The sequence below is a fragment of the Myodes glareolus genome, chromosome 23 (genome assembly GCF_982192425.1).
Source record: "Myodes glareolus chromosome 23, mMyoGla1.1, whole genome shotgun sequence".
Classification (NCBI taxonomy): domain Eukaryota; kingdom Metazoa; phylum Chordata; class Mammalia; order Rodentia; family Cricetidae; genus Myodes; species Myodes glareolus.
In genome coordinates, this window is record NC_142048.1 from 28238888 (window position 1) to 28266061 (window position 27174).

At 42.9% G+C, this 27174-nt stretch overlaps 2 protein-coding genes and 1 long non-coding RNA gene across 7 annotated transcripts in view; 1 reads left to right on the top strand and 2 right to left on the bottom strand.

The window, feature by feature from the left end:
- Ccdc110 (coiled-coil domain containing 110) overlaps window positions 1-12172 on the bottom strand; it is a 33178-nt gene extending 21006 nt beyond the window's left edge. For 3 of the 5 annotated variants that reach the window (XM_085680265.2, XM_085680267.2, XM_048455620.3), the window contains exons 1-6: window positions 12061-12172; window positions 11615-11766; window positions 5137-5192; window positions 4829-4894; window positions 3415-3525; window positions 38-2156 (exon numbers count right to left, since the gene is read on the bottom strand). In XM_085680265.2, coding sequence (XP_085536391.2) covers window positions 38-2156; window positions 3415-3525; window positions 4829-4894; window positions 5137-5192; window positions 11615-11766; window positions 12061-12143 — 2587 coding nt within the window. In that variant the 5' untranslated portion in view covers window positions 12144-12172. Of the gene's footprint in view, window positions 1-37; window positions 2157-3414; window positions 3526-4828; window positions 4895-5136; window positions 5193-11614; window positions 11767-12060 lie in introns of those variants that run through there. The other 2 variants (XM_085680266.2, XM_085680268.2) reach the window with 2 other exon arrangements.
- LOC125413926 (uncharacterized) lies at window positions 1063-17022 on the top strand. Its single transcript, XR_007236091.3, has 3 exons — window positions 1063-1202; window positions 11651-11761; window positions 14258-17022. It is a non-coding gene; the product is annotated as an uncharacterized LOC125413926 (long non-coding RNA).
- A 6702-nt stretch (window positions 17023-23724) lies between these two features.
- The window catches only part of Pdlim3 (PDZ and LIM domain 3), a 32824-nt gene continuing 29374 nt past the window's right edge, over window positions 23725-27174 (bottom strand). Inside the window, 2 exon segments of the mRNA XM_087900704.1 lie at window positions 23725-24321; window positions 25459-25570. Coding sequence (XP_087756830.1) covers window positions 24132-24321; window positions 25459-25570 — 302 coding nt within the window. The 3' untranslated portion in view covers window positions 23725-24131.

The window sequence follows — 27174 nt, forward strand, 5'->3', positions numbered from 1 at the left end:
CTCAGAGGTGCTTACTTATCTGTCAGAAGGCACACACCTTTCAAATCGGGAGCCAAATGCCTACTCCTAGGACTGGCGGCGTCTTCATAGGCAGCATAGTTGTCAAAGTAGAATTTCTCTCTTCTTGAAATAGAAGCTGACTTTGAGGGGCTGCTGTTGTTGTGACTGGAGACTCTGTCGCTTAGACTCAGATACTCTCGCTGAAGATTCCGCATCTCAAATTCCAACGTGTCCCTCTCGTTTTCTACGCTCCGCGCGTAGTTCTCCAAAAGCACCTTGTCTTCAGTGAGCCGGCTGATGCTGTTTTCAAACTTGGTGCTCTCTTGGCTGTGTTTCTTAAGCTCTTCCTTCAGGATCTGGTTGTCCGTCTTGATCTCCATGACCATTTTGGATAACATCTCACACTCCTTGCTGATCTCCGCCAAGTTGTTTTTGTAAATGCTGGTCTCCGATTTGGCGCTTTTGATTTCTTCCCGGAGAGTCTCTTCCGCCGCCGACTGGTAGGTTTGAAAGGCCTCCAGTTCTCTTTCCAGCGTCTGCCTGGCAGAAGCCGATTCTTGTAATGTTGCCTCGAGATTCAGTTTCTCGGTTTTAGCCGCTTCGAGTATGTGCAGAAGAGACTGCTGTTCGGCTTCCGCCAGCCTCTCTTTCTCCTTGAGCTGTAGCATCTCGAGCTTGCTCTCCTTCAGGTCGCTCTCCAGCGCGCCTTTGTCTTTCAGAAGTTGGTACATGTTTTTTTCTAGCATTTCTCTTTCGTCTTGTAGCAACAGCATATTCGTTTTCATCGCTTCTATTTCTATATTCATTCTATTGTTTTCGTTTTTGAGAACGGCCACGTCATTTTGGGACTTGTGGTCCCTACTCTTGAAGTGATCCACTGTTTCTGTCATCTGTTGCTTTTCCAGGGAAAGTTGACAATTTTTTTCCTCTAGCATTTTGTGTTGACCTTGGAGGACGTTGTACGTGCTGACGATTTTCTTCAGTTCCCGGAGGCAGTCGTGGTTTTCTTCCGCCGCTTTAGCTAACTTGGCCTGGAGGGCGCTCTTTTCTGCAACCAGAGACCGCAGCTGCTTCTCGTAGGTTTCAACCCTCTGTATCAGCGATTGCGTGGTGAAGATGAGGGGCTTCATTTTGGTCCGAAGGGCCAGGTTTTCATTCTCCAGTTCTGTCACCTTTTTCTGGTTCTGCATGGATTCTTTTAGGTAATTCTGTAGGTAATGAATCTTGGCAGCGCACTGCTCAGTGACGCAGGTGGCTTTGGGTGTCTTCTCGGTTTCAAACGTTATCGCTCCTTGGTTTACTGCAAGTGGTTCTTTTTCTTTGTCCTTCGTTTCCTGTTTCACCGGATCAAGGAATGACAGCGTGTGTCTTGGAGCTCGGGAGTGGAATTTTAAATCCATAATATTCTTGCTGGTGATAGGGATGTCTTTACTCTTCTCATTCCTTTTCGCCCGGCATATTTCACTTCTAGATAATTTTTTACATTTCCTACAGAAATTTAAATGCAATTTTGACACGGTTTCCCTGACTGGGAGTAATTTACTCACTAAAGCTTCTAATTCAGAAATTCTCTTTGACTTGAGGTCTTCGCTTAGGTTACCTTCCACATTTGCTTCCTGAATAAAGTTAAGCTTTGAACTATGAATGGGAAGCAGCTCGTATTTAACGTGACTTTGCATATTTGCATCCGCCCGGAAAGTGTGAAGTTCATTTGTAAGCGCCAGCTCCCTGTCGTTTGACTTTTGAAGCTCTTCTTTCATCTGTTTAATGGAGTGACAGATATCATCTAGGTTCTCAGAAAATTCATGCTTCAGAAAAGGCACAGTGATCGCGGATTTATCCAGAGTCATAGGCGCAGTAGGAGGCGGCACAGTCTGGGGAATGGGCGGTAGAAACTGATGAAGACTGAGAGTCTTCACGGTGTCAGGCTGGTCCGAAGCGCCCAGTGCTTTGGTGGGAGGTGAGTTATGTGCAGCAGTTCTCAGGCTCTCCAGAGGTAACATGTCTTTGACCTGTATCTGGGGTGGAATATTTATGCTTTGAGAGATACTGCTGCCGTTATGACTACTAACGTTTTCTTCCAATGAATGAAGAGTCTTAGGGTCCTCAAAATGACTTTTCTTGATAGAAAGCATTTCTTCTTGCTTCTCATTAGGCTAGCGGCAATAGAAATACTATACTATAAATTAGAATTATTTATATATAAATTATATATATAATTTATTTATTATATACTATAATAAATATATTTATTTATTATATTTATTTATATATTATAATATTATAATATTTATTTATTATATTATTTTATAAATAATATGAAAATTATTTATATATATTATATATAGTATATAAATTAGAAATTATATACTATAGATATAGTATACTATAAATACATTGTTCCTTGCTATGTGGACAAGAAATTAAGATAAAGTTTAGGGAAGATTTATGTGTACAACCAAATTAAGTATCTTATCTACCAATTAAAGAAGATTGTATGTGCATGTGTCCCCATCTTTCTAGCTGGGCAGGAACAAAATAGCACCAACTATCCTGAGATCCACAACTCTGGCCTTCACAGAGTGCTTTATAATTGCCCTGCCTCCCTTAGAGGTCCAACCTCTTAATTTCAGATGTAGAAATGTAACAAATGCATCAAGCTTCATATCCTAGGGAGGAAGGTCACATGGGTACTCAGGGAAAGCAAGCGCTTCTCCTGCTGGGCTCTTTGTTTGCTTTTGCTTTCATTCCTGGTCTTGACAGGGTGACTTTAGAACGGCAAGTGTCTTGGAAAAGTGATTTCCTAGCTAACACGGATAATATTGGCCACTCTAGTTTGGAGCTTTTCTACACAATTCAGTCCTGGTTTGTTAGTCCCCTCTGAACAGGTAGGCCACCCAAAGTGCCTTGAATTTACTTTGGAATTTTCAGCATTTAGGCTCAGCAGTCAAGAGCACTGTCTGCTCTTCCAAAGGTCCTGAGTTCGATTCCCAACAACCACATGGTGGCTCTCACCATCTGTAATGAGATCTGGTACCCTCTTGAAGAAGGGACTGCTCAGTCATCCTCATCAATTTAGACCATGAAACCCAATATGGATAAGTCCAACAGAACTGTCCTATACGGGCTGCCTATGCATGCTTCAGTGTTGCCAGGGCATAAGAAGCAAAAAATAATTTTTTTAGATGAAGGAAGATGCCTTTCAGACCGTCCCAAAAGAAATTCTCAAATTCTAGAGTACAGAGATAAACACACTTCTTTTAAATTTTTCAGAACAGATATTTCCTTATTTTCACCTCTGACTATCCATTGTTCCTACGAGGAAAGAGAGAATGGAAAGATGAAGACAATCACTTGTAGGGATAATTTTTAAATACTGAGAGAGGAATGATTTCTTTTAAAGGAAAAACATACCAAATCCCTTTCAGGGTGCATGCTGAATACTACAGTTTTTTCTGAGTTCAGTTGTGGGGTTTCTACTTCAACAATACTTTTGTTCAATATTTCGCTGATTTCAGACTGTACCTTCGAAAGACAAATGGAGAATGTTAGAATTTGAATTCAGATCTGGGAGCTTGTCTATTTACAGGAGCACACAGCTGAAAGACACCCTTTCCTGTCCTGCCCGGAAAAAGTTCTTGGCCATTGCAATATCTGTCATTAAAGGACTTTTAAGAAAAAAATGCAGAAATAAGTACTTGGTAAAGCAGTAAAATTTTATGATCTATGTTTAAATAATTTTAGAGGAGTTACTTTTTCGCACTGTGGAATAAATAATAAATCTTGGACACCCATCCTCAAGACAGAACGCGTCTGTCACCGGGGCAGAGCTTGGTTGTCCACTTCCATGCGGTTGTTTTCAGTACAAGGACACCGAGTCACAGTTGATGCCAGGACTTCAGTGAGGACGTGTTGTGTCTGGTGTGCCTGACATGCATCCTCTGTTCTGACATGCATCCTCTGTTCTGATCTCTCTAATTTCTCCAGGTGAGGGCTGTATGCTTTTGATGATGGCACCAGTTCTGCCTTTAGCTGCAAGGCTGGGTCTGTGACTCAGCACCGAGTCTCTCTCTAGAGAGTGATGGTCAAGAATTGCTTCTGAACCAGTCGGTGGCACTCAGAATCAGAGCAAGGGACCTTAGTATAACCTATTATGAAAGTGAAGTGAATCCTCTCCCTCCCCTTTCTCTTCCTTTACCTCTCTCTCTCCTTCTCCCGATTTGAGCTTAGAAGGACAAAGATTTGGAGTTCTTTCCAACCCCTTTACCAAGATGTGGCATTGGACAGTCCACTGTCCTGGAAAGCAGACCAAGGTGTGGCTGAGATTTGTGCCTGATGGCCAGAGTCTTGATAATAGGAATCATGTCACCAGAAGTGGCTGTTCTAAGAGCTGCTCTTAGGATCTTCAGTAACACAGGTGATAGAGGACACTTTCCTCCAGAGCCACTTTTACTGTGAGTTTAAATTTTAGAGTCTCTATTTGCAGACTGTGCATGTATGTATGTGTGTGTATGTATGTATATGCATGTATGTATTTGCAGTGTCAGGATCAAACCCAAGACTCTGCACATGTTAGGCAAACCCTCAACAACTGAGCCATGTCTGTCCTAGGTAGCACTTTAAACATGAATGCCTTTTCTTTCTGCCTCACATCCAAAAATACGGGAGGATGTAGTTTACTCCAAACAAATTTCGAGCCTGAAATACATGCCCACTTCTGATACATCGAACTCGGCATCCACCTAGCAACTGGCGACTGATGAGCTTAGTAGACGGGCTGGTACCTTAAACTAGGAGATTTCTTATGTAGGGACTACAGCAATCATACCATGCTGACGTTCTGTAGAGTCTGCATCCGCAGCGCTTGAAACGACTGCAGCTGATGCTGGAGGACCTATAAGAGATTTAGCAAAGGGTCAGAAGGACACTCTCAGGGGGCCACACACGGTCTGCAACTGCTACGATTGAAAAAACATCCCCCAGTGTGGCTTGGTTTCCAAACAGTATCCCCTGAGTCGGCTGACTCTAGCTGTGTGGCTGACTCTGAGCATGTTCATGGAGGTTTTTGTGAGGCTAGTGTGGAAGGTTCAGTGTTTGTTTCGGGAGGGTTTTCACATAAGTAAACGAAACACTCACTTTCAGGGCTGACTGTGGCTGGATTTGATTTTCTGGTTCTGATATGCAGCTATAGCCTAAGGAGCAAAACAAAGAACACACATCGTTTCATGCCAAGCTTCTTATTTCGCAGGAGCTGCTGTGAGAAGCACTCTCTCAACTCAGATAACGAGATGGAGAGGATGAGAAGGATACTCCTGTATTCTTAGTCAAACATTAAATTTAAGGACATCTACCTGTGGGGACAGGGAGATGAGTGAGTGCTTGCTGCTCAAACCTGCCTGTCTGAGTTTGATTCTGGAACCCATGGAAGGATGGAAGGTGGACACTCCCTCCGCAAGCTTGTCCTCTGGCCCCTACGATTGCACCATGGCATGGGAGGATTGGTGCACACGTGGCTTTGTGTGTGGGGTTCAGAAGCAAACTTTCAGTAGACAGTTTTTCCTTCTACCACATGGGTCCTGAGGATGGAACTCAGCTTGTCAGGCTTGGTAGCAAGCATCCGTACCCACTGAACCGCCTCAGCAGCCCAAATTAGTTCTTTCTCAAATAACTGCTTCTGAGCTACAGACTTCACTCTTTTTGTTTAGAAACCAAAACCAAAACTCACAACCATTAATAATCCTGATGCTGTGGAAGGCCTTTGGTAAATGGACTGTATAGGTCTTGATTTTTGTGAAATTGCGCGCAGTGATCTCCCTGAGTCGTGGACATGAGCTGGATGTGCAGGATGGGCCGTGCTCTCGGGCAAAGTTCTGTCAAGAACAATCTGCGCTTTCTCCTGGGGAAGGAGGTTTGTGTGCATTCCTTTGGCCCTTCACCATGTAAAAATAGGAATACTTCCCCATCAATGGCCGTGTCCTCAAGGCGTGCATCTACCTTGACTCCTGTTGTGGGAAGACCCTTCTCCATTACAGTGGATATCCTTTACTCCTTTATGATGACTGTGTCCTGTGACGCCGCATCAGTCTCGACAAACCCATTCCCGTCTCTCTGTCCCCTCAACATGGGGTCTTGCCGCTACAGCCCAAGAAGAGCACGTGGCTCAGTCCACTGATCTATGCTGGTTGGCGAGAGAGACCTGCTGCGGGAACAGGGTGGGGGCGGGGCGAAGACTGGGGCGGTAGCTAGTGCCGAAGTTGATCTTGTTCTCTTAGGTTTTGGCTCAGCAGTTGACTATTCTGTTTCCCTCGGACACTCTAAAATCAACACATAGGGAACAGAAGTCCTCAGGCTCCTTAGGGTGATAGACAGTGACGTCACAGGCTTGGCACCTTCCCGGAGGCTGTTTGTAGATGGGCAACAGAGGAGAGACTATGTACACTCATCCACGTGGCAGGTAACTTGCTTGCTTTAAAACGCTTTTAAATTAAGAAGCCAAAGTGTTCTAGTTTGCTGATGAAATGAGAATTATGACCGAACGTCCTCCTAGACTGACAGCATCAGTCCTCAGAGTAGGTCCTCAAAGAGGCCTCCGAATCCTCTCTTTTGGATTAATTAGTGTTCCATCAGAGACACAGAAGCTGGTTGTCAAGTGCAGACATCCCCTTTGCCATTTTGGTCCTCATCACTAACAACGCAATATTAGTTCAGAACCTGGAGATGTGTGGTCAACTCAAGAATTCTGCCTTTAATCAGAGGACAGAAGGGCTAGAGAAGCCTACCTGCATACTGCTTATTTCTGCCTCTCTTGGGAAGCTGAGACCAAGGTGGGAAAGCATTCCGAAGAGTTTAGACTCTAACTTGTTCTAGTGTATTCATAGTGGCTATGAAAAAACAAAACAAACCAAAAACCAATGATGTCATATAGAAGCCTGCCATCCAGAGCCAATTTTAGACAGCCCTTCAGCTCTCTTTGTGTATACACACACTCACACACACACACACACACACACACACACACACACACAAGCACGAATGTCATTAGAATAGGGAGGATATGGAGAAAGAGGACCTCTTATACAATCTTGGAAGAAAACGAAATTTTATACTTTAAAATTTATGTGTATGGGCATTTTGCCTGCATGCATATCTGTACACATGTAGTTTTCACACATATAAAGTAGAAAGTAAAAGGGCATCTCATAGGAGTGGAGAAATGATTGCTGGTTACCAAAGACTGGGAAAGTGTATGAGAAACAGAGAGCGTGGCTAATAGGGGATGGTTATAATTGATAAGAATTGATTATTTCTTAACAGCTGGAAGAATCTAAATGTTCACAGCAAAAGATGATAAACATCTGATGGGTCAGATACATCAATTTTCTTAAAATAATCATTACATCATATACATGTAATTAAAGATTTCAATGTATCCCATAAATACATATATATATACTTAGTATATGCCACTCAAAATGACAATGTACTAAAATATACCGAGAAAAATATTAATAACTTGAAAACATATATTTCCACTGTGTTCTTAGTTGACTTACTCCTTGCCAAGAAAGATGAGAAAATTTTCTTTGCCACATACTAATTTTCTACTCTTTGTCTTTGCTACTAAGATTAGTTCTGCAGTGGAGTTTTATGAATCACACATTCTGTTCTGTAGCCACAGTTCCCACAAAGCTCTCTTTTAAACAATAGTGTTAGCCGGGCAGTGGTGACGCACACCTTTAACCCCAGAACTCGAGAGGCAGAGGCAGGTGGATCTCTGTGAGTTCGAGGCCAGCCTGGTCTACAGCGCGAGTTCCAGGACAGGCTCCAAAGCTACAGAGAAACTCTGTCTCGAAAAACCAAAAAAAAAAAAAAAAAAGAAAAAAAGAAAAAAGAAAAACAAAATAAACAATAGTGTTGTGTTTACATTATATATATATATATAATATTTAGTAAATTGAATAGATGAAAGTAGAACAGTAAATAATAGGTTCTTAAGAAAGAACAATGAAATTTATATACGTTACTCTTCTATATTTTTGACCACAATATAATTGCATAGTTTCTCATCACACAAATATCTATTTCAATGTGTCCATTCTGTTTAGAATTGTTGTTTTCTTTGACATAGTGTAGATGGCTTGTTTTTGAAACCTTTCTATGTGTCTGGACATTTTTTCTGCATAGATGTCTGTGCACCGTATGTATGGTTGGTACCCCAGGTCAGAGGAAGGCATTAGATTTCCTGAGTTTGAGTTATAGATAATTGAGTCACCATGTGGGTGTTGGGAATAGCACCCATGGGTCCTCCAGAAGAGAAGCAAGTGCTCTTAGTTGCTGAGCCACCTGTCTAACCTCTGTAGATGATTTCTTATGACATCCTTTCCTGATCCACAGTCATCTGTTCCCTGGGGCTGTAGATCCAGGACCAGGGTGGAAACCGGCACAGGTGGGGAACTTTTTGGGAAGGATGCTGAAAGCCTTTGTTCATATTTTAAGAGAGAGAGAGAGAAAAAAACCAACCTCTTTAAGATACTTTAAGTTGTCTATGAGAAACGTCAAGTACCCCATTGGATATGTCATTTACGGGCTGAACACTGATGGGTGATGTGGGTGTGGCTGCCATCCTAGATAAAGGCAGTTTTGGGGGAGAGCTTAATGAAGCACTGGTAAAAATGGCTTTCAGTGAGAATGTGATACGAAGATTTGCAGCCCCCAAGTATGGTTAACTTTTTCGAAATTTTACTGTGCCATGGAAAAGGGATTATAGTAGATAGGGTTCACACTAGAAGACATGTGGACAAGAAGCATTTTGAAAATTATATTTACTTACTTAGTGTGATGTATTACTTACTTAGTGTGTGTGCACATGCTCACAAGCCAAGAGGTGCACGTGAAGGTCAGAGAACAAACTGTGGAAGTTGCTTTTCTCCTCCTACCCGAGAACTGAGCTCAAATTGGTAAGCATGGCAGCAAGCCCATCACCTGCCAGGCCATCTCGCCAGCCCAAGGGGATTTATTTTTAACTCAATATTTATTCTAGCTATTGGACAGTCTAACATGCTTGCTGGCTGAAAAATATCAAGAAGGAGTGATTCCATAGAAGGAGGGAGGCCGTGGCAGAAGGACTCTGGATGTGGGATCTAGATGAACAAGTCGTTGATTGGGCAGGAGCAATTCTTCCCCTGAAATGGGAGGAAGGAAGCTTGGTAAATGTGAAGGATAAGGATGAGGGAATTTTTTTTCATATACTGTAAGATGATGCCATGAGTTGAGAGAGTGTGGGTGGGAAATGAGATAATTATCTTGGGAGAGAGCATTTTAAAAAGGATTTATTTTGACAATAAAGCAAATGCCCCAAATAGCATTAAGCGGCTTGCCTTAGAGGCACAATATGACTCAAAAATGAGTTTTTTCTTCAGCAGCGTTCTGATGATCTAGTGCAGGCAGTAAGTAGGGAGGAAATTGGACTCACTTATTTTTAAGGGTAATAATAGAACTTTTTGTTTTTCTTATGAGTCTTTGGGTGTATCTTGTTCCTAAGGAAAGATATTTTTACAATTCAATAGTGCTCCAATAGCCACATGGACCTGTATGATTCTTGAATTAGAGGGGAATAACCAGAGACCCATAGAGGTCAACACAGAACCACATTTCAGCATTTCCTAAGTCTTTGCTAGATGTATGATATTGGGAGGCCCTGAAAGGGAGTGGAGGATATGGCTCTGCCCTTGAAGAAGTTTATTATCTGTTGAGAATGTAAGAAATGGTATTTATACTCAGCTTTCATTTTCTGTTTTATATTTAAGTGTTGAAATTTTAAAAAATGACTTAATTGTCAACGGGATGACCTTTTTATAATAAAGACAAGAGGAGTTTGTTCTCAAGCCTGCAGAAAATTCTGTCATATTGAATATGTGCAAAAAGTGTTACGTGTGTACCTGTGATTAAAGAAAGAGAACAAGGCAATTTTTAAAGAGCGACATAGAATGGTTTTCAAGGGCAAACATTAGCTTGGCTGTGACAGTGCTAGTGAGTTCTGTGGAAGCCCCATGAGTGAGAGCACACCTCACTGTTGCACAATATTAGTTTAAGATGTGCTACATTTGTTTATGCTGTGGAATATTTGTTTAATGATGCAAAGATGCGTTGCGTTCTTTTCTGTTGTATTTGTTTAACTCTGTGAAGCTGTGTTACTTTGCCTACCTAAAACAACTGATTGGTCTAATAAAGAGCAGAACGACCAATAGCCAGGCAGAAGAGGGATGTGGGGCTGGCAGGCAGAGAAAATAATCAGGAAGGGCAAAGAAGAGGAGCATTAAAGGAGAAGGAGAGAGGATGTCAGGGGTCAGCCACACAGCGACACAGCCAGCCACGAAGTAAGAAGTAAAGAAAGGTATATAGAACAGAGAAAGATAGAAGCCCGGAGACAAAAGGTAGGTGGGATAATTTAAGTTAAGAAAAGCTGGTCTGAAATAAGCCAAACTCAGGCTGGGCATTGATAAGTAAGAATAAGACTCCATGAATTTATTTGGGAGCTGGGTGGTAGGCCTCCAAAAAGCAAAGAGTGAAAAGAAAACCAACTACACTTTGTCATGCAAGTTAGGACTCAACTATGGAATCAGGCTGCCTGGACATGGATTCCTGACTTTATAACATGTTGTGACATGTAACTCTAAGCATGTAGCTGATTTGTTATAACCCTTAGCCTGACCCACAGTAAAATACTCAAAGAATATGCATTCATCAAAATAATTCTAGTCAGCATGGAAGGGGCCTGCTCAGACCTTTTCAGTACTGCCAATTTTGTTCAGAATGGAACCCCAAATCATTGCCCAGAGTTACCAAGTTTCTCCCTACTCTCCCGCTACAACCCTTGCTGTATTGAGGCAGCTCCATCCTTTCTGGCCCTTGGTGATCTCAGAGCTAAGTACTGGGCCAATTTAATGTCCAAATTGTGGTGGTCTTTTGTCTCATCCTCTGTCCCTTTCCTGGGTGCTCAGGGAAGAGTACAGATCTTCATGGTTGGTGATGGAGGAATGCAGGATTGCTGACTCTGTCCTCCTACATGGTTATCATCTTGAATCAAGTTGATTTCTAACAATTGAGGTGTGATCTCTCTGGCGGCTTCTCTCAGGGTCCCTGCCCAGGCCTTGTGAAGGTCCTGAATTGACCAAGGTGCAGAAAGAAACCCTGTCTCAAGCTCAGGCTTCTGATCCGCCATTTCTCTCATCTTACCAAATGCTTCACACGGGGTCCTACCCATCATGGGGATCCTGCAGCAGGGATCCTACACATTCGTATAAAAGCCACCTTACTATGAACTCTGGTTTCTTCTCTTGATGTTCCACTGTGAACCAGACCCATGTGAGAGGGGCGTTGTCATCTTGGACTCTTCTGAAGGAAGTGAGATCCCAACGTCATTGCTTAGATTCCTCTGGCTATTTTGCACATTTAATTCTTGGTTTATTGGAAACTGTTTCTATTTGGATTCTAAGATTTTGATATAAAACTAATGCATCTTCTAATGTCTGTCCGAAACTGAAATCAAATCAAACCAAACCAAAATAAAACAGCAAAACCTCAGCTTTTTTTCTTTCCCACCCAGAGAGTTTACCTGGTTCACTGACCCCACACTCTTTCACCCCCTCAGAGTAATTCAGGATCTTGGATGCTGACAGGAGAACGGAGTCAACTTCATCCTCTTCCTCAAGATGCTTTTCTGGAACAGAACCGAGCACAGCTTTTGGCGAGGAGCTGGAAGGTAGCCTGGGAAGGCGAGGAAGCAGGAAAGAGATTCCGGTCGCCCACACCCTGGGCGGCCACCGGAGGGCGCGCTGGGGTCAGGTAGAGACTCTGACTCTGTAGCAGGGTTGGAGGTTGTAGCTAGGGGGCAGTTGGGTGCTTTCTCTGGGTAGGGGGATGTGTGATAGGAAGATCCACACTCCAGATCCAACTGGGAAACTCCAGTGGCTTGGGGGTGAAGGGAACCCGGGTGTAGCTCCACTATCCTCCACTTCCCACAGCTCCCCTCTCGAGGACAGCCTCCTGGATCGCTCTTACCGGGGCTCATTTTTGTTGCCTAAGACCTCTCTATCAACTGTCTTGCCCCAAGCATTCAGCTCCGCCGCTTCAAGCCGCAGCATCCCGTTGCCTAGTAACGGAGTGATCAGGAAGCCGCGCCCATCCCCACCCTTTTCCTTGAGCTGTTGTGGAGGAGAACTTGATTGGTTTTCATTTGTCAAAGTACACTGATTTTCCCGTGCGCTTGATGAGCCACTTGTAAAAGGCGGATGTTGCCGTGGGAAGCAGAGCTTGCTTAACTGACTGGTTGGAAAGCCCAGTTCTTAAGTCGAAGTTTTCAATAAGCACATATGACTTGTCTTGCAAAATCAAGGTAGAATACACAGTCTATTTCAGGTAGAATACACAGTCATCGAGAATTGAATTTTAAATCACAATGAGTAGAAACCGACAGCCACTATGATATGCTATTTCACTACCTAAAATAAATTATACATGATTTACTTACAAGGAAGGTAATTCAATACTTTCAAGCATGGTAATTAAATTTTCACTAGCTAAAATTTCTTTTGTAAAGCAATGGTCTCTTATCAGACTTGGCAGTGTTTTTGAGGCATGGTGAATAGCTTTAATAAATTTGAATTTTTCCATCTAATATGTCTCTTAAACTACTATTCTAAAGAAAATAAATAATACAGTTCATCTAATGCTATAATGTGGTGACAATGAAATATTTCGTGACAACTCTAATTTATGTGCAGTATTTGTGGAGGATTAGGATAAGTGAAATTAATGAAGATTTTCATGTCACAACCAAGTCAAAACGGGTGGCAGAGACTATAAAACACAAATTATAGGCGCCTACAATTAATCTGGGTTCTAAACTCAACAGAAACCTTCTTTCGTTTTAAGGAAACTTCTCAATCAATTACTCTATCAGGGAAATGCCTTCCAAGTAAGGAAGGTTTATTTTAACTTTTAAACACTTATTTAATTAATTTTGTGTATTTGTGTACAGTGTACACACATGCATGTGTTGGCGTGTTTGTGTGTGCAGGCAGGTATGTGCACATGCGTGTGTACATAACTGTGGAAGTCAGAGGTCTTTGTTGTATATTTTTCTTTATTGAGCTCCACCTTAGGTTTTTGAAGCCGCCTTTCACGGAAGCTGGCACTCACAAGCAGCCTATCCTGGTAGGCCAGTGAGCCCCAGGGAGCCGCGATGCATGTGGTCACTGGCATGCGGGTGCTGGGCATCAAACCCAAGTCCTTATGCTTGTGCAGTAAGTTCTGCACCAACTGACTGTCTCAAGAGTGAATTGCCAACTTCCCATCCCATCTCTCCCGGGTGTGCATCTTATTAGAACACTGATAAGAAGCACAGTACAGCCATTAATATTCAGAGATTAATACTGATGCATAATCACCCTGGAGTCCTCAGGTCTCACTGAGGTTCTAGAAATAATGCATTGGGTAGACACAGGTCCCAGCCCAAGAGCCTGCATTACATTTAACGGCAATGATGTGTTTGCTTACGAAAGCTCAGCCTGACCAGTTTGGTTTATCTTGAACTTCTAAGGCCTTAACATTTTAGAATTCTGTAAAATGTTTCTGTGTCTTTGGTGGATGTTTTCTAGTGGGTGGATTCAGGTCATGCGCCCTGTCGGGGTGAAAGAATGGCTGTTTGTCGCCACAGCCTTCCATCAGGTGGCAAGCACTGTCGTCGGCTCCATCAGTGTTGGCGTTCATTAGATGACTCACTAGTCTCCGCTGGAAAAAGAGTTAACCTTTGTTCCCTTTCAACTAAGAAATAGTTTGTTAAAATACTTTGACTTATGTAATATTCCATTCTTCATAAACTTTTGGTTTCCCAATTGACTTACAATTTTCTGTATGGGTAAGTGTTTCTTATGCTATTTAATAGTTAATAATGGAATTTATTCTGTTGCTAATATTACTTGTATTAGTCCTCAAATCTTCCTGTGCTGGTCAGTGATGATATCTCTATTGAATTCAGCCTCACATCACGCAGACAGCAAAGTGTATTTTGTCAGCATGTTTTCAGTACTTGGACCATTTCTCCAACCATCCTATAAAAAGCCTGGCTTTTTTTTTCCTATCGTGAAGTCCATTCCTATAAGATAGAATTAAAATCTACATTACCATTTTTTTTAAAAAATGAGTTTTTAAAAATTGAGAGTTGCAATACTTCAAAATCTTCCAATTTTCCTTTCAGAAAAGTCTGCTTTTCCCTGCAGATCAACAGCTGTCATTTCAAGCATTTGGAATGAACTTAGGAGCACGGCACAAAAACAAGCTCCTCGGATCTATTCTTAGCCACTTCTGACCAGACTGCAAGACGTCTGGGGTTTTCAGCTTTACAAGATCTTTTTTTAAACCTGGGATTACGGGGCTATCACTATGCGTCGATGGAATCTTCTACAGAGCGCGATACTTGCCATCTCGCCCCGAGGATGTACCAATATGAGGGCTGTTCCTCAGGCTTGCGTTTAGATGGAGAAGGGAACCTCATGACGTCAACTTAAGAAGTCTTCAGTGGATCACAGAAATAGTGTCTACAGCTCAAAGCTTGATCCAGGTCAAAACATCTCTACACCCAGTCTACGTTAAGGTGCTGGCAGCGTTAATTTCAACCTGACTCTGTCTATTGAGAGATGGAATGCCATGTTTCACAAAGGATGGGAACAAGCGCTGGCTTTTAGGCAGGTAACTGCTGCTTTGAAGAGGCCTTGTTTAGAGGAAAGTAAGCAGGACTGGGTGCATTGAGTCAGGTTAACTACAGAAAGTTTGGTATGCTAAGGGGACCGTTGGAGAGACACCAAGATCTTGGAGATGCACAGGTGTTAGGGAAGCAGAGATGCTTTTGATGAGTGAAGGGTGTGAACATGTCCATATGGTAAGAAGAAGAACCACAGACAAGAGACTGAGTCGGTACACTGAGCTGGAAAGAGACACAAGTAACAGAATCACAGGTATGATTTGTGTTGGGAACTGGGTTGAACAGGTGGTGCTTTGTCCATTTGGTAAAGATGATGGAGGCACATGCAATAGTGAAGACACTTTCTCTGTAAGGAGGTACTCGGATCAGGCAGATTGTTGACTGAGATTTTCTGTCCTGCCCAGTTCCCACAGTTGTTAAGTCCCAAAGAATCACACAGAGGTCTACATTAATTATATACTCATTGGCCTAGTAGCTCAGACATCTTATTAACTCTTACAACTTATATTAGCCCATTATTCTTGTCTATGATAGCCATGTGGCTCGGTACCTTATTCAGCGAGGCAGTCACATCTTGCTTCTTCTGAGGCTGGGTCAAGATTGCAGAAAGAACTTTCCTCTTCCCAGAGTTCTCCTCACCCCACCTCTACTTCCTGCCTGGTTGTCCTGCATATGCTTCCCGCCTGACTACTAGCCAATCAGTGTTTTATTAAAATATAATTGACAGGGTACAGACCATAGTCCCACAGCATCAGATTCTGTCTGTGAAGTTGCCTGGGGGTGAAGAGGCACTGATTTGTGCAAGTGCACACAGAGACAAGTCATCCCTGTCGTGGGGTGTCCTTCACTCATCTCCCAGATCTCAACCCCTCATCTCCTTAGTGATATGCTAAGTCTTGTAGAGTCTGATGGAAATCTCCTGCCTCAGTTCACTCTGCAGCATCCTAGTTAAAATAGCAGAATCCTCTTGCTATATAAATGGGCCATTCTTGCGTACATTCAATGGAGCTGATGCATTTTAAACAACAAAGTCATGCTCCTTGTTTGGCTTCTACCACGAACCATGGCATAAGCCAGAGGTGGTGTTTGTGAGTATGGATCAGAAAGAAACATCTAAACTGAATCAAGAACCTTACCACATTCTCAAGGCCAGGCCAGTCGGAATGACAAAGACAATATCAGGACATTGAGTGATGGAGTGAAATAGCGGGGCCTCCAGCATCACTCAGCCTTCCTCTCCCATTACGCAGATGAGAAAGGTCAAGGCAAAAGGCAGAGCAGCAGTTAGAATCCAAGTCCCGACCCAGAGTTCTTTCCATGACAACACTAATCTCATTTCTCAATACCAATGCTTAATAATTGTATTATTCCACACTATTTCCCCTAGCACTTCACTTACGGATGAAATGATTTTTTATTACAAAGAGAACAAACACGGCTTTAGCTTAATAGTGGCATTAATATAAGGCAACCCAGTGGAAAGAAAGAAACGGTGAGATTTAGAATAAAATTCATAGGGTTAAAAATTTCACAGCAATAGAGCAGTGATTAAGATCATATACACAATTAAAGTATACAGGCAGCAAAAGGCCCGTGGCTCTCTTTGTGTCAACAAGGTTATGTATGTGGTTATGGTTGGCGCCATTTTCCCTCCTGTTTTATGTTTGCATTGCTTTACAGTCATTAATTATAATTTAATCGTCATCACCAATATAATCTTTGAAAATAAAGGTGCCAAAATAAAATAACTGCCACTGACATACACATGCCTGTAGTGACATTAGCTATTTAAAGTCACAAACAACAAAAAGTAAGAGCAACTTATAGGACTCCCCAAGAGACAGATTAGGGGTAAACAAAATAAGGTATGACTTATACAATGGGGTATTATTTACCTTTAAAAGGAAATGGAATTGTCTTCCATGCTACAACACAGATGATCTTTGAAAATACTATGCAAAAGTGAAGGGAACCAGGAACAAAGAGACAGATATTGCACAATTTCGCTTACAAAGGGGTGTCCAGAATGCTTCATTCACGGGGTCACAGTGCACAATGAAAGTTGCCAGGCACTGAAGTGGGGAACTGAGAGTTACTGTATTTAAGGTGTACACGGTATTCGCTCAAGGATGAGAAAAACATTCTGGAAGTGACTGACTATCTGTGATGATTGCTTTTGAAGTTTGAAGCCATTAAATTAAAAATGATGATTTTTATGTCATATATACTTTGCCACAATAAAAAGCAGTAAAACAATAAAATTGCTCTTCTAGAATTCTTTACTGATCGAAGTATCATTTGACAAATGATGCTGAAGTGAAAGTTATCAGAACATCCTTCTGCCCCCAGAGAGCAAAGGGCGCTCTGGCGGGAGGCAGAGCAGCAGAGATGACGAATGTGCGGATCAGGAAGTAGAGACTAATGCGTCTCTGTTGCATGACTTTGTTATATAAACTCTCGTGAGGAGGAGGGGCTTGGAGCAGGAGGTGGTGTTCTAGAAGGTTCAGCGGCTTTAGCAACTCTCACAGCTGCAAGGAGAGGAGGGTCCAGCCGCCCTGAAGGAACCTCGGTGGCATAGCTGTGCCCAGTGCAGATAGCTGCTTGTGGCGGTGTTTGCAGATGTTCAGGGGCTACTGAGGCGCTGGGATGCACGCACTGATGACTATACTGGTAGGAGACCCTTACACACTCTCGCTCTTCACCTTGCGTTCTTCATAAAGTGGTGTGGAAGGTGAGCTTGGCCTAGAGAAAGTTAGTCCTTAAACTCACGCCATAGTTGTACTCTTGCTGTAGAAATAGAACACCTGTGGACTTCTTTGCTAGGTAAATAATGGACGGAATAAAAGAATGGAGGGAAACTCCACAGCAAGGCCTCTCTCAGCTACAGGATGGAGCTACTTTATTTCTCGGTAAACTTTGCTTGACTTTCTCTAAAAGGTAGAATGGAGTAATTTTCATTTTAAAATAAGTAATTTTCATTTTATATAATATTTAAAAACATTTATTATTATTATTATTAGGCATGTGTGTATGTGAGTGTGCATGCATGTATGTGTGACAGAGGGCAACTTTATAGATTCAGTATTCTCCTTACCTTTTAATGAGGCCATTAAATTAAAAATGATGATTTTTTATGCCATGTATACTTTACCACAGTAAAATACAGTAAAAAAAAAATAAATGAAGAACATTTCATGGGTCCTGGGGACTGAACTCAGGTCTCCAGGCTCGTATGGCAAAAATCTTTACCCACTGGGCCATCTTGCTGACTCTTATTTCATATAAACTTTTTTTAGGGGTGGGGGACAGCATCTTACTCTTTCTTTCCATTTTATTTGGTTTTTCGAGACAGGGTTTCTCTGTAGCTTCAGAGCCTGTCCTGGAACTAGCTCTTGTAGACCAGGCTGGCCTCGAACTTACAGAGATCTACCAGCCTCTGCCTCCGGAGTGCCGGGATTAAAGGCGTGCGCCACCACCGCCCAGCTCCAGCATCTCACTCTTTGACTGGTCTAGGACTCTGTAGACTAGACTGGCCTCAAGCTCAGAGATCTGCCTGCCTCTGCCTGCCAAGTTCTGAGATCAAAGGTGGGCACAACATCATGCCCAGCAAGTATTTCATATGCTCTGAATTTAAAATATTTGTGTACCAGGTGCTTCTTATGGTGAGGATAGTAACTATGGCTTGATAAGATATTATTACTCTCTGAATAGCGATTGTAGAATTGTGGTTTTTGGTAACTTAAAATGCTTGTCGTATCTCACTCTTAGAGAAAAGGAGACATGTTCTTAGACATACTCTGTGTAGTTAGCCGAAGTTCTAAGTTATTTGAAAAGTTAATGTTAATATCTAATTTTTGATTTTTTTAAAAAAACACTTATTTTATATGTGTGCGTGTGTCTGTGTGTGTGCGTGTCTGTACTGTGTGCATGTGTCTGTATGTGTGCGTGTGTCTGTATGTGTGCGTGTGTCTGTATGTGTGCATGTGTCTGTATGTGTGCGTGTGTCTGTATGTGTGCGTGTCTGTATGTGTGCGTGTGTCTGTATGTGTGCGTGTGTCTGTATGTGTGCGTGTGTCTGTATGTGTGCGTGTCTGTATTGTGTGCGTGTGTCTGTATGTGTGCGTGTGTCTGTATGTGTGCGTGTGTCTGTATGTGTGCGTGTCTGTATGTGTGCGTGTCTGTATGTGTGCGTGTGTCTGTATGTGTGCGTGTGTCTGTATGTGTGCGTGTGTCTGTATGTGTGCGTGTGTCTGTATGTGTGCGTGTGTCTGTATGTGTGCGTGTGTCTGTATGTGTGCGTGTGTCTGTATGTGTGCGTGTGTCTGTATGTGTGCGTGTGTCTGTATGTGTGCGTGTCTGTATGTGTGCGTGTCTGTATGTGTGCGTGTGTCTGTATGTGTGCATGTGTCTGTATGTGTGCGTGTCTGTGTGCGTGTGTCTGTATGTGTGCATGAGTCTCTCTGTGTGTGTACATTGCTATGCATGTGCCACACTGAGACTCTGAAGGTCAGAGGACAAATTTCAGGAGTTAGCTCTCCTACTCTGGGGGCTTCAGGCATCTGACTCCGGTCACCAGGCTTGGCGGCAAGTACCTTGACCCGATGAGCCATCTCAGTGGTCCCTGATTTTATGTTTGATTGTACGTCAAGTAATCAAATAAAAACGGTTGATGTTTTTCACCTAATCTGAAAAATAATTATGATAAAGTAGCCCATCTTCAAGGTTCTTGGCTTCACAAGTCACTCACAGGAAGCGCTCTCGGGAGTTTTGAAGATCTGCAAAGAGACGGGAACAGTAAAATGACTTGCACCGGCTGGTCACCAGCACTTCCTGCTTCTCAGTGCCCAGGGACCGTTTACTGATGTGGCCCCCACAGCGATCAGAGCTCTGAGAACGTAAATGTGAAACAGTGATGCCGGGCAGGTGGTACTTGCTTTCTTGAACTCTTTTCATCCCTTCATTCTTTCCTCAACATTCTTTTCTTATCTGAATCAACGTATAGCATAAATAAAAGAGGTTTTGGCCATGATGAAAGAATAATAAAATGATAGTTACAAAAAGCAACTTCTCCTAGGGCTGAAATCAGACTGGTTCAAAGGACAACATGTCAAATATTTGTGCTTTTTTTAAACAATTATTTTTACTACTATTTATGTGTGTATGTCTATGTTCCTTTGCCTATGGTTGGAGGCATTCCCTGGAGCTAGAGTTACAAGTGGTTGTGAGCTGCCTGATGTGGGTGCTGGGGATTGAACTTGGGTCCTCTGTAAGAACGAGACACTTAGTCCTATTTCCAGCCCCATGGCAAACATTTGTAGCTAGAGTCGTTAATAAAAAGACCCAAAGCATCTGCTTCCCTCGGTGTTCTCAGGTTGGGCAACTGAGAAATTTTACCATATGTAGAGACAAGTAGGCTGCTCGTGGGAGACACCAATCTGCTCTCAGCTCTTCTACTTACTACCCACAAAAGTACAAGCTAGTATGGACAGCGTCTTCAAGTATTTCGGCTTTTACAGCTTGTAAATCTAAACAACGTCCAAGCCTTCTTTTCATTTGTCTCTAAGAGAATATATTCTCTGAGCTAAACCAAAATTGTCCTTCTTTTGTTCATGACATGAGTTTCTACATAGAATTTCTGGCGTAAATTCATTGCTGAAGGACAAAATACTATATAAGGAGAATATCTCTTTTCATTTGCTTTAGAACATTTTTGGAGCTGGAGAAACGGCTCAGTGTTTATGAGTATTGGCTGCTCTTCAGGAGGACCCAGGTTTGTATCCCAGGACTCGCATGGTGATTCACAACCAATGGTAACTTCAGGTTCCTGGGAGTCCAACTGTTTCTGGCTTCCGTGGGCACTGTGTACTCATGTGGTGCACAGACATACATGCAGACAAATTACCCCATCCACATAAAAATAATAATTAGAATGTTCAAGAAAATACTTTTAAAAATTTTAAATTTTTATCATTGATATTTTTATATCTTACTTTACACATTTTAAAATAGTTTTCATATGGCGTTCATTTCTTTTTATTAATTCTATTTAATTCTTCTACATATTAAAAACTTTAGATTGATTTGTTTGAAGAATAGTGTTTATTCTAAATAATGAATGTGTAGTTTTGGAGCATGGCTCAGAAGCCTTAATCATATAATCTAAATTATCTAATTACAGCCCATATCTTTCTGTAATTTTAGATTTTACAGGCACTATCATATTTTACTATAATAACAAGTTCCTTATTAAACTTGAGTATGGACATATTAAACAGAGTGTGCTCTACTCTTTTGCAATATCTGAACTATAATTTAAAAACCAATGTCATTTCTGTGTTTATTGACTGACTGACTAATTGAGACAAGGCCTCAATGGGTAGCCCAGGCTAGCCTTCGATCTCTAGATAATCTTTCTGTCTCAGTCCCACATGCTGGGATTACAGATGTCTGTCCCCATGCCCAGCTTGGGAAATACTATCTCATGTCCCAAACATAGTGTACACTGATGTCTGACGATTCCTCATGAGCCATCCAGCCTTGGTTTCTTCTATGCCCAGTCAAGCATGCAGCCATGCCCTGTGCTTACTTTTCTGGTTCAGCAGTGCTCCGCTTCCCTTCTGTGCGAGGCTCACTGTCTCACTGGAGGGGTGTGAGCTTATAGGGCTCAGTAAGGGTGTAGGCACTTAATACTTCCATGTTGTTTGTGGTTTGAAACAGTGCCCTGTTACCCAGTCCTGAAAGTGTCAAGTAGCTGAGGATGACCTTGAACTTCTGAACCTCCTGAGAGGTAGGATTACAGATGTACACCACACACTTGGGTTATTTAAAGCTGAGGATCAACTCTCTGTGTTTGGGAGGTAAAGACTGCACCAACCGAGCTGTGTCCCTTGCCTTTACGTGTGGCTTAAATAAATTCCATTTATTTCTCTTTTTATGGCCCCACCTTTAACCTCTGGCCTTGGGGTGCCTGGTCTTTTCAATTCTCATACTTTTCAAGAGTCTGCAAATTCAATTCACTTGTCTTTCTATTTTCTCAGTTGCCGTTTTTGGTTTTAATTTTCCCAGACTTTCTAAGTCAGTTACCATGCACTTACTTTCCGCCTTCCCAAACTTTGTTTTCCAGGACAAATTCTTAAAAATAACCCTTGATCAAAAGTGAAATGCATTTCACATCCACTCACACCCTAGATCTCTACAAGAGCTGATTTTAATAGTAACAAGCATGCTTTACTGCAGAGGTTACAATCTCAAATGCCTATGGCAGCCGGGCAGGCATTTTCTTGGAGAAATCAGGGTCGGAGACAGTTAAGGGTCTCATACTGGACACGATAGGAGGTCGACACATGCTCCGGGTTGACAAGCAGCAGCGCCAGCAGGTAGGCACGGCCGAGTGACACCATGACAGGCAGACTACCCGAGATGGTCCCCAGGTCCCCATTGTCCTATCTCACTGCTTCCCCGCTGGGTGACCTTTAAAGGAACAGATTCAGAACTGTCCCGGCATCCCTGGCAAGGAAAGTAGGTGAGAGGTACAAGCCAAGGACTTTGCTGTGGGGCTAGCTTAGGTGACTGAGGAGGTGAGTCTCAGCAGGACTTCCAAGGCAGACTGCCCGGGCCAGATGCCAGCCAGAGCTCATGTCTGAATTCAAGACTCCTTGGAAGACTGAGCTGAGAGTTTTGGAGGTGACAGAAGAGACAAGGCTAAGGCCTGGGCTGAACTATGCCAAGAGCAAGTTCTCAGCAAAGACATGGAGATCGGCAGTGGGGACCAGCGAGAGTCCTAGCAGGGCAGCAGTGCCCGCCTTCTCCAGGTGCTCCCGCCACAAGATGTGTCATCCTGGGTTACAGAAGAGGGCTCTGCTAAGACAGAGACAGAGAGAGAGAGAGAGAGAGAGAGAGAGAGAGAGAGAGAGAGAGAGAGAGAGAGAGGGAAACAACCCTGACAGACCTTGAGCTTCCCATTTTACTGGATGTTTATGTGAACAAGACATTTCAATCAAAAGAGCCCGTGCTGTGTGCTGGAGACGGGTTCAGTAGTTAGGAGCACTTGGCATTCTTGCAGAGACCAAGTTGAGCTCCTAGCACCTCCATAGCGGCTCATAACCTCCCTTAACTCCGGTGCCAGGGGACCCATCCCTTTCTTCTGACTTCTGGAGGTATCCTGCATGCATGTGGCCCACATACATACTCGCACAGAAAATATGCACATACATACAATAAAATAAACCTAAAAGATTAAAAGAGCCCAAGCCAAAAAAAAAATGTATAATGGGAAACGTATTGAATTACCCTAAACTAGAAAATTTCAATGCTCCGCCCATCAGCAGAAACTTAGGGCTCATGAGAAACAAGGGAGTCGAGGAAGTTCTTCAGTCAGTGAAGTGCTTGCCTACCAAGCGTGAAGGGCAAAGTTGGATCCTCAGCACTGTTAAAAAGGCAGGGTTGCTGACAGGTACTTGTCAGGTCACCTGGCGATGCAGAGGAGGGCCGATCCCTGGGTGGCTGATAGCCCATCCTAGCCAAACCAGCACGCCCCGAGTCCCCGGGAGAGATCTGGTCTCAAAACCCAACATTGACGGCTCCCGAGGAATGACATGAAGGTTGATCGCTGGCCTCCACAAACATGGTCATTCTTGCACAGGACCCTGCTCCCCCTTACTCCCTGCCTCACAAACACATTCCGGCCCCTCCCATATACACAAAGGACTGAAGTATAAAAACGGACAAGGACACGGGCTTCTTATAATACTTGTCTGTTTGCACGCTAAGACAGGAGCGGGTTCTCCTGCTGAAGCGATGACCCCACCCATTACTGCCTCACTGGGAATTAAAAAAACATGCTTCCCGTATCTATTGTGTTTGTGTTGTCCAGTGGCACAGCTATTTGCCTACAAAACAGAGAAATCCCGGAAGTGGCTTCCTGACCAGCACGCTAGGAAAAAACAGACACAGACACCTGCGGATTTTGTTAGAATACAAGATTGCTATTTGTCATTTCTTACTACAATTATCAAAAGCAATTCTGAAGGAAAAACAACTTGACTTCCCCAAATATCCAGGTGTTGACATATCCAATGGTGGTATAGCCGATGGAAATTGTGGCGCCTAAGGTTGAAACATTATTGCTTTAAAGGTCACCATTGCTGTCCCCAAAGATAAAGAATTGCAAATCGCAGATAATACTGGTTTTGTCACGAGGTGGGCTTTTGTCTTCCCATTTCTTGCCCTCACTACACAATAAGATACATGCCTAAAAGCCGTGACTTCAGGTTGGGAGGTGAGTGTTCGCGCTCCTGCTAAAGCCATCCAAGTCATGGGCCAGTGTAAGTGTGCGTGGGTGCGAGCATGCGTGTTTTCGTCTGCAAAGGACTTAGGCTTTGGGGTACAGAGTGACGGTGTCGTAGCCTTCTGGGGGTCTCGTACGGGCTCTCGCATGGGTCTCACAGTATAGCTCCCCCTCCACGAAGAAGTAGCCCTTCTGCTTGAGGTTGAGGTTACAGTCAGCACACACGAAGCACTCGGGGTGCCGGTACTTATCTCGGGCCTTGACGACAGCGCCTCTGTGGGGAAGACAGAGAGGACACAATGAAACCAGTCCAGAAAGGGAGAGGATGCTGCCGTAGGCTCGGCAGTTTCACAGTCAGGAACCACAGCGCACATCAGATATTTGCATGACACATTTGGCCTCACCTCTGAAACCGAGGTGTGCATAGTCTTCATAGTCTTGAACACATAATTTCGAGAACTGTAGACTCCTGTCTCATACCCCGCCCCCAGATTCTTTACGAGTGGAAGCCATAATCTTTGTAGTTGCTTTGAGTCAGCCATGGGCTGAAAAGTTGGAAGTCTCTTGGCTGACTTTCTATCCTAAGTCCAGCATCTACTCTACCCTGTAGAGAGGGCACACCCATTGGGTGGGCTCACCTTAACCAAGGACACGATTTCTTTTTCTTTAGGAGTAATAATTAGTTTTGGTGATGTTATGAGTTGCGTGTTTTCAGAAATGCTGTTAAACCACCCCCTTTTCTTTCTGTCCCCACTCTGTCCCCTCTGTTCTAAGCAGGCTCTCCATTCACTCACTGCTCTCTTGGATAACTGGGTGAATTTTGTCTCTACTTGTGTTGGGGAACGGGCAGTAGAAATGTCCACGTGAAACACACTTAAGATGATATGACTCACTTGAAAAATCTGAATTCAGCAAAGGTGACTGTTTCCATGTGGAATTTCTTGACAATGAAAGTTGACAGTATTTTGAAAATTTCTATCTTGATATTTGTATAATTAAAATAATTGGTTACACAATGCACTTTAATTCACAGCCCAATGGTCTCTGCATCTGTTTCTCTTCTAGTTAGAAAAATAAGTATTCAAAGATTATATATTAATGAAATTTACTTTTAAAATGGAAATCACGATCCCTGGATATTGTTTTCATATACACATTTGGGCAGAATCTTTTTTCACAAAAGTGTTTCTGAAGGTGCAGACTGCTGACTCACACACTACGTCAATTTAAGGTTCTGACCACGGCGCACTGGCCAAATATGCTAAAGCCTTGTAGATGTTCTATTTTAAGTTAAGGAACAGAAATTTAACTTTTCCAAAATTGCCTTTTCTACATAAAGTCTTAAAAGTACAAGAAATGGAAAACTGCCAGCAAGACTCAGAGTGAATTCCCGAGTTAAAGTAAGACGTACACAATACCACTGCCACACTTGTCGCAGAGTGGCATCCTCGGGGCACCGCCAGCTCCGCTGTGGACTTTGGTAACTGGCGCCCTCACACTTCTAGTTCCAGCAGGACGGTCATCTGTAAAACAAAGCGTTTCCATTTATGGCAGGGAACAGCTGGCCCCATTTGTGCTTGGAGTCGATTTGACAGCGAGCACTTTCGTGTCTATTTTAAAGTGTGCACTTTAGCCCAAGGAATCCTTCAGCTGCCTCCGCCCCGAGGTTTCAACGGGAGTAGGACCCACTGGGGCAGGAGAGGCTTGGTTCTGAAACAGCCCCTTTAAAATGACATCGCTTCCAAAATCTGTTATTGGGAACTCTTGCAAGATGCTGGAGGGAGCAGAGAGCATCCTTCATTCGATGTCTTCCGGGGAAAAAATACGACATAAAATTTGCCATTCCAACGCTTTCCGAGAAGGACACTCGCCTGCTGCATATCACGTGTGTTCTGTCCCCCTTTCATTATCTGTAGACAGAAACTGCGGCCCGTGTAACCACCAGGCAGGAAGTGTTCTTCCCCTCCCTCTTAACCCTAGAAACCTCTTCACCTTCTGTCTATAAAATGGTCTGCTCTAGATGTTGAATATAAACAGAACCAACAGGATCTTTCCTTTTATGTCCGGTTTCTTTGACCTAGCCTACAGCTTTCAAGGTTCATTCAGATTCTTGGTCAGTAGGAATCTCATACCTTTTAGAGGTGGAATAACACTGTGTCCTGGGTATGTTATCACGCTTTGTTTATCCACTTGGGTCTCAACGGGGATTTGAATGTTTCCATCTGCCTGGTCCTTGAGAATAACCGGAATGCCATTGCACAAGTGTGTGTTTGCATTTCTGCTTTGAGATGTCTGTGCAGGCACAGAACTGCTGGGTTGACGCTGAATGAACCTTCTAAGGAGCACCTGCCCTGCTTCCCACAGTGGTTACATCATTCATATCCACACCACTGTTGGACACAGTTGGCCATTGTTTCTAGAACCTTGCCAGCACTTAACTTCCACTTTTGCACCCATCCTCATGAGGCATTTCCGCCTTTTGTGCGACTCTTGAAGGGCACTGTACATCTTGTAGGGAGAAGAAAACCTAGGTTGAAGAATAAACTGGAGGACAACAGAGTTGGGCGAGCAGTTACCGCTCCGACGGACTGGTTGTGTGACCTCCAACTCCGCTTTTCTTCTGCCTCTGTTTCTCATTTGTCAATTGGGGTAAATAATAGTTTCTACATTCCTGAGTTATTGTGAAGACTTAGTAATACTATATATGCAAGGCACCTTGTCCAGAGCAAGGAGCACAGTAGGTTTTATTTTATGTTTATCTATCTATCTATCTATCTATCTATCTATCTATCTATCTATCTATCATCCATCTATCTATCTATCTATCTATCTATCTATCTATCTATCATCTATCTATCTATCTATCTATCATCTATCTATCTATCATCCATCTATCTATCTATCATCTATCTATCTATCTATCTATCTATCTATATCTATCTATCTATCTATCATCTATCTATCATCTATCTATCATCTATCTATCTATCTATCATCTATCTATCTATCATCTATCTATCTATCATCTATCTATCTATCTATCTATCTATCTATCTATCTATCTATCTATCTATCATCTATCATCTATCTATCTATCTATCATCTATCTATCATCTATCTATCTATC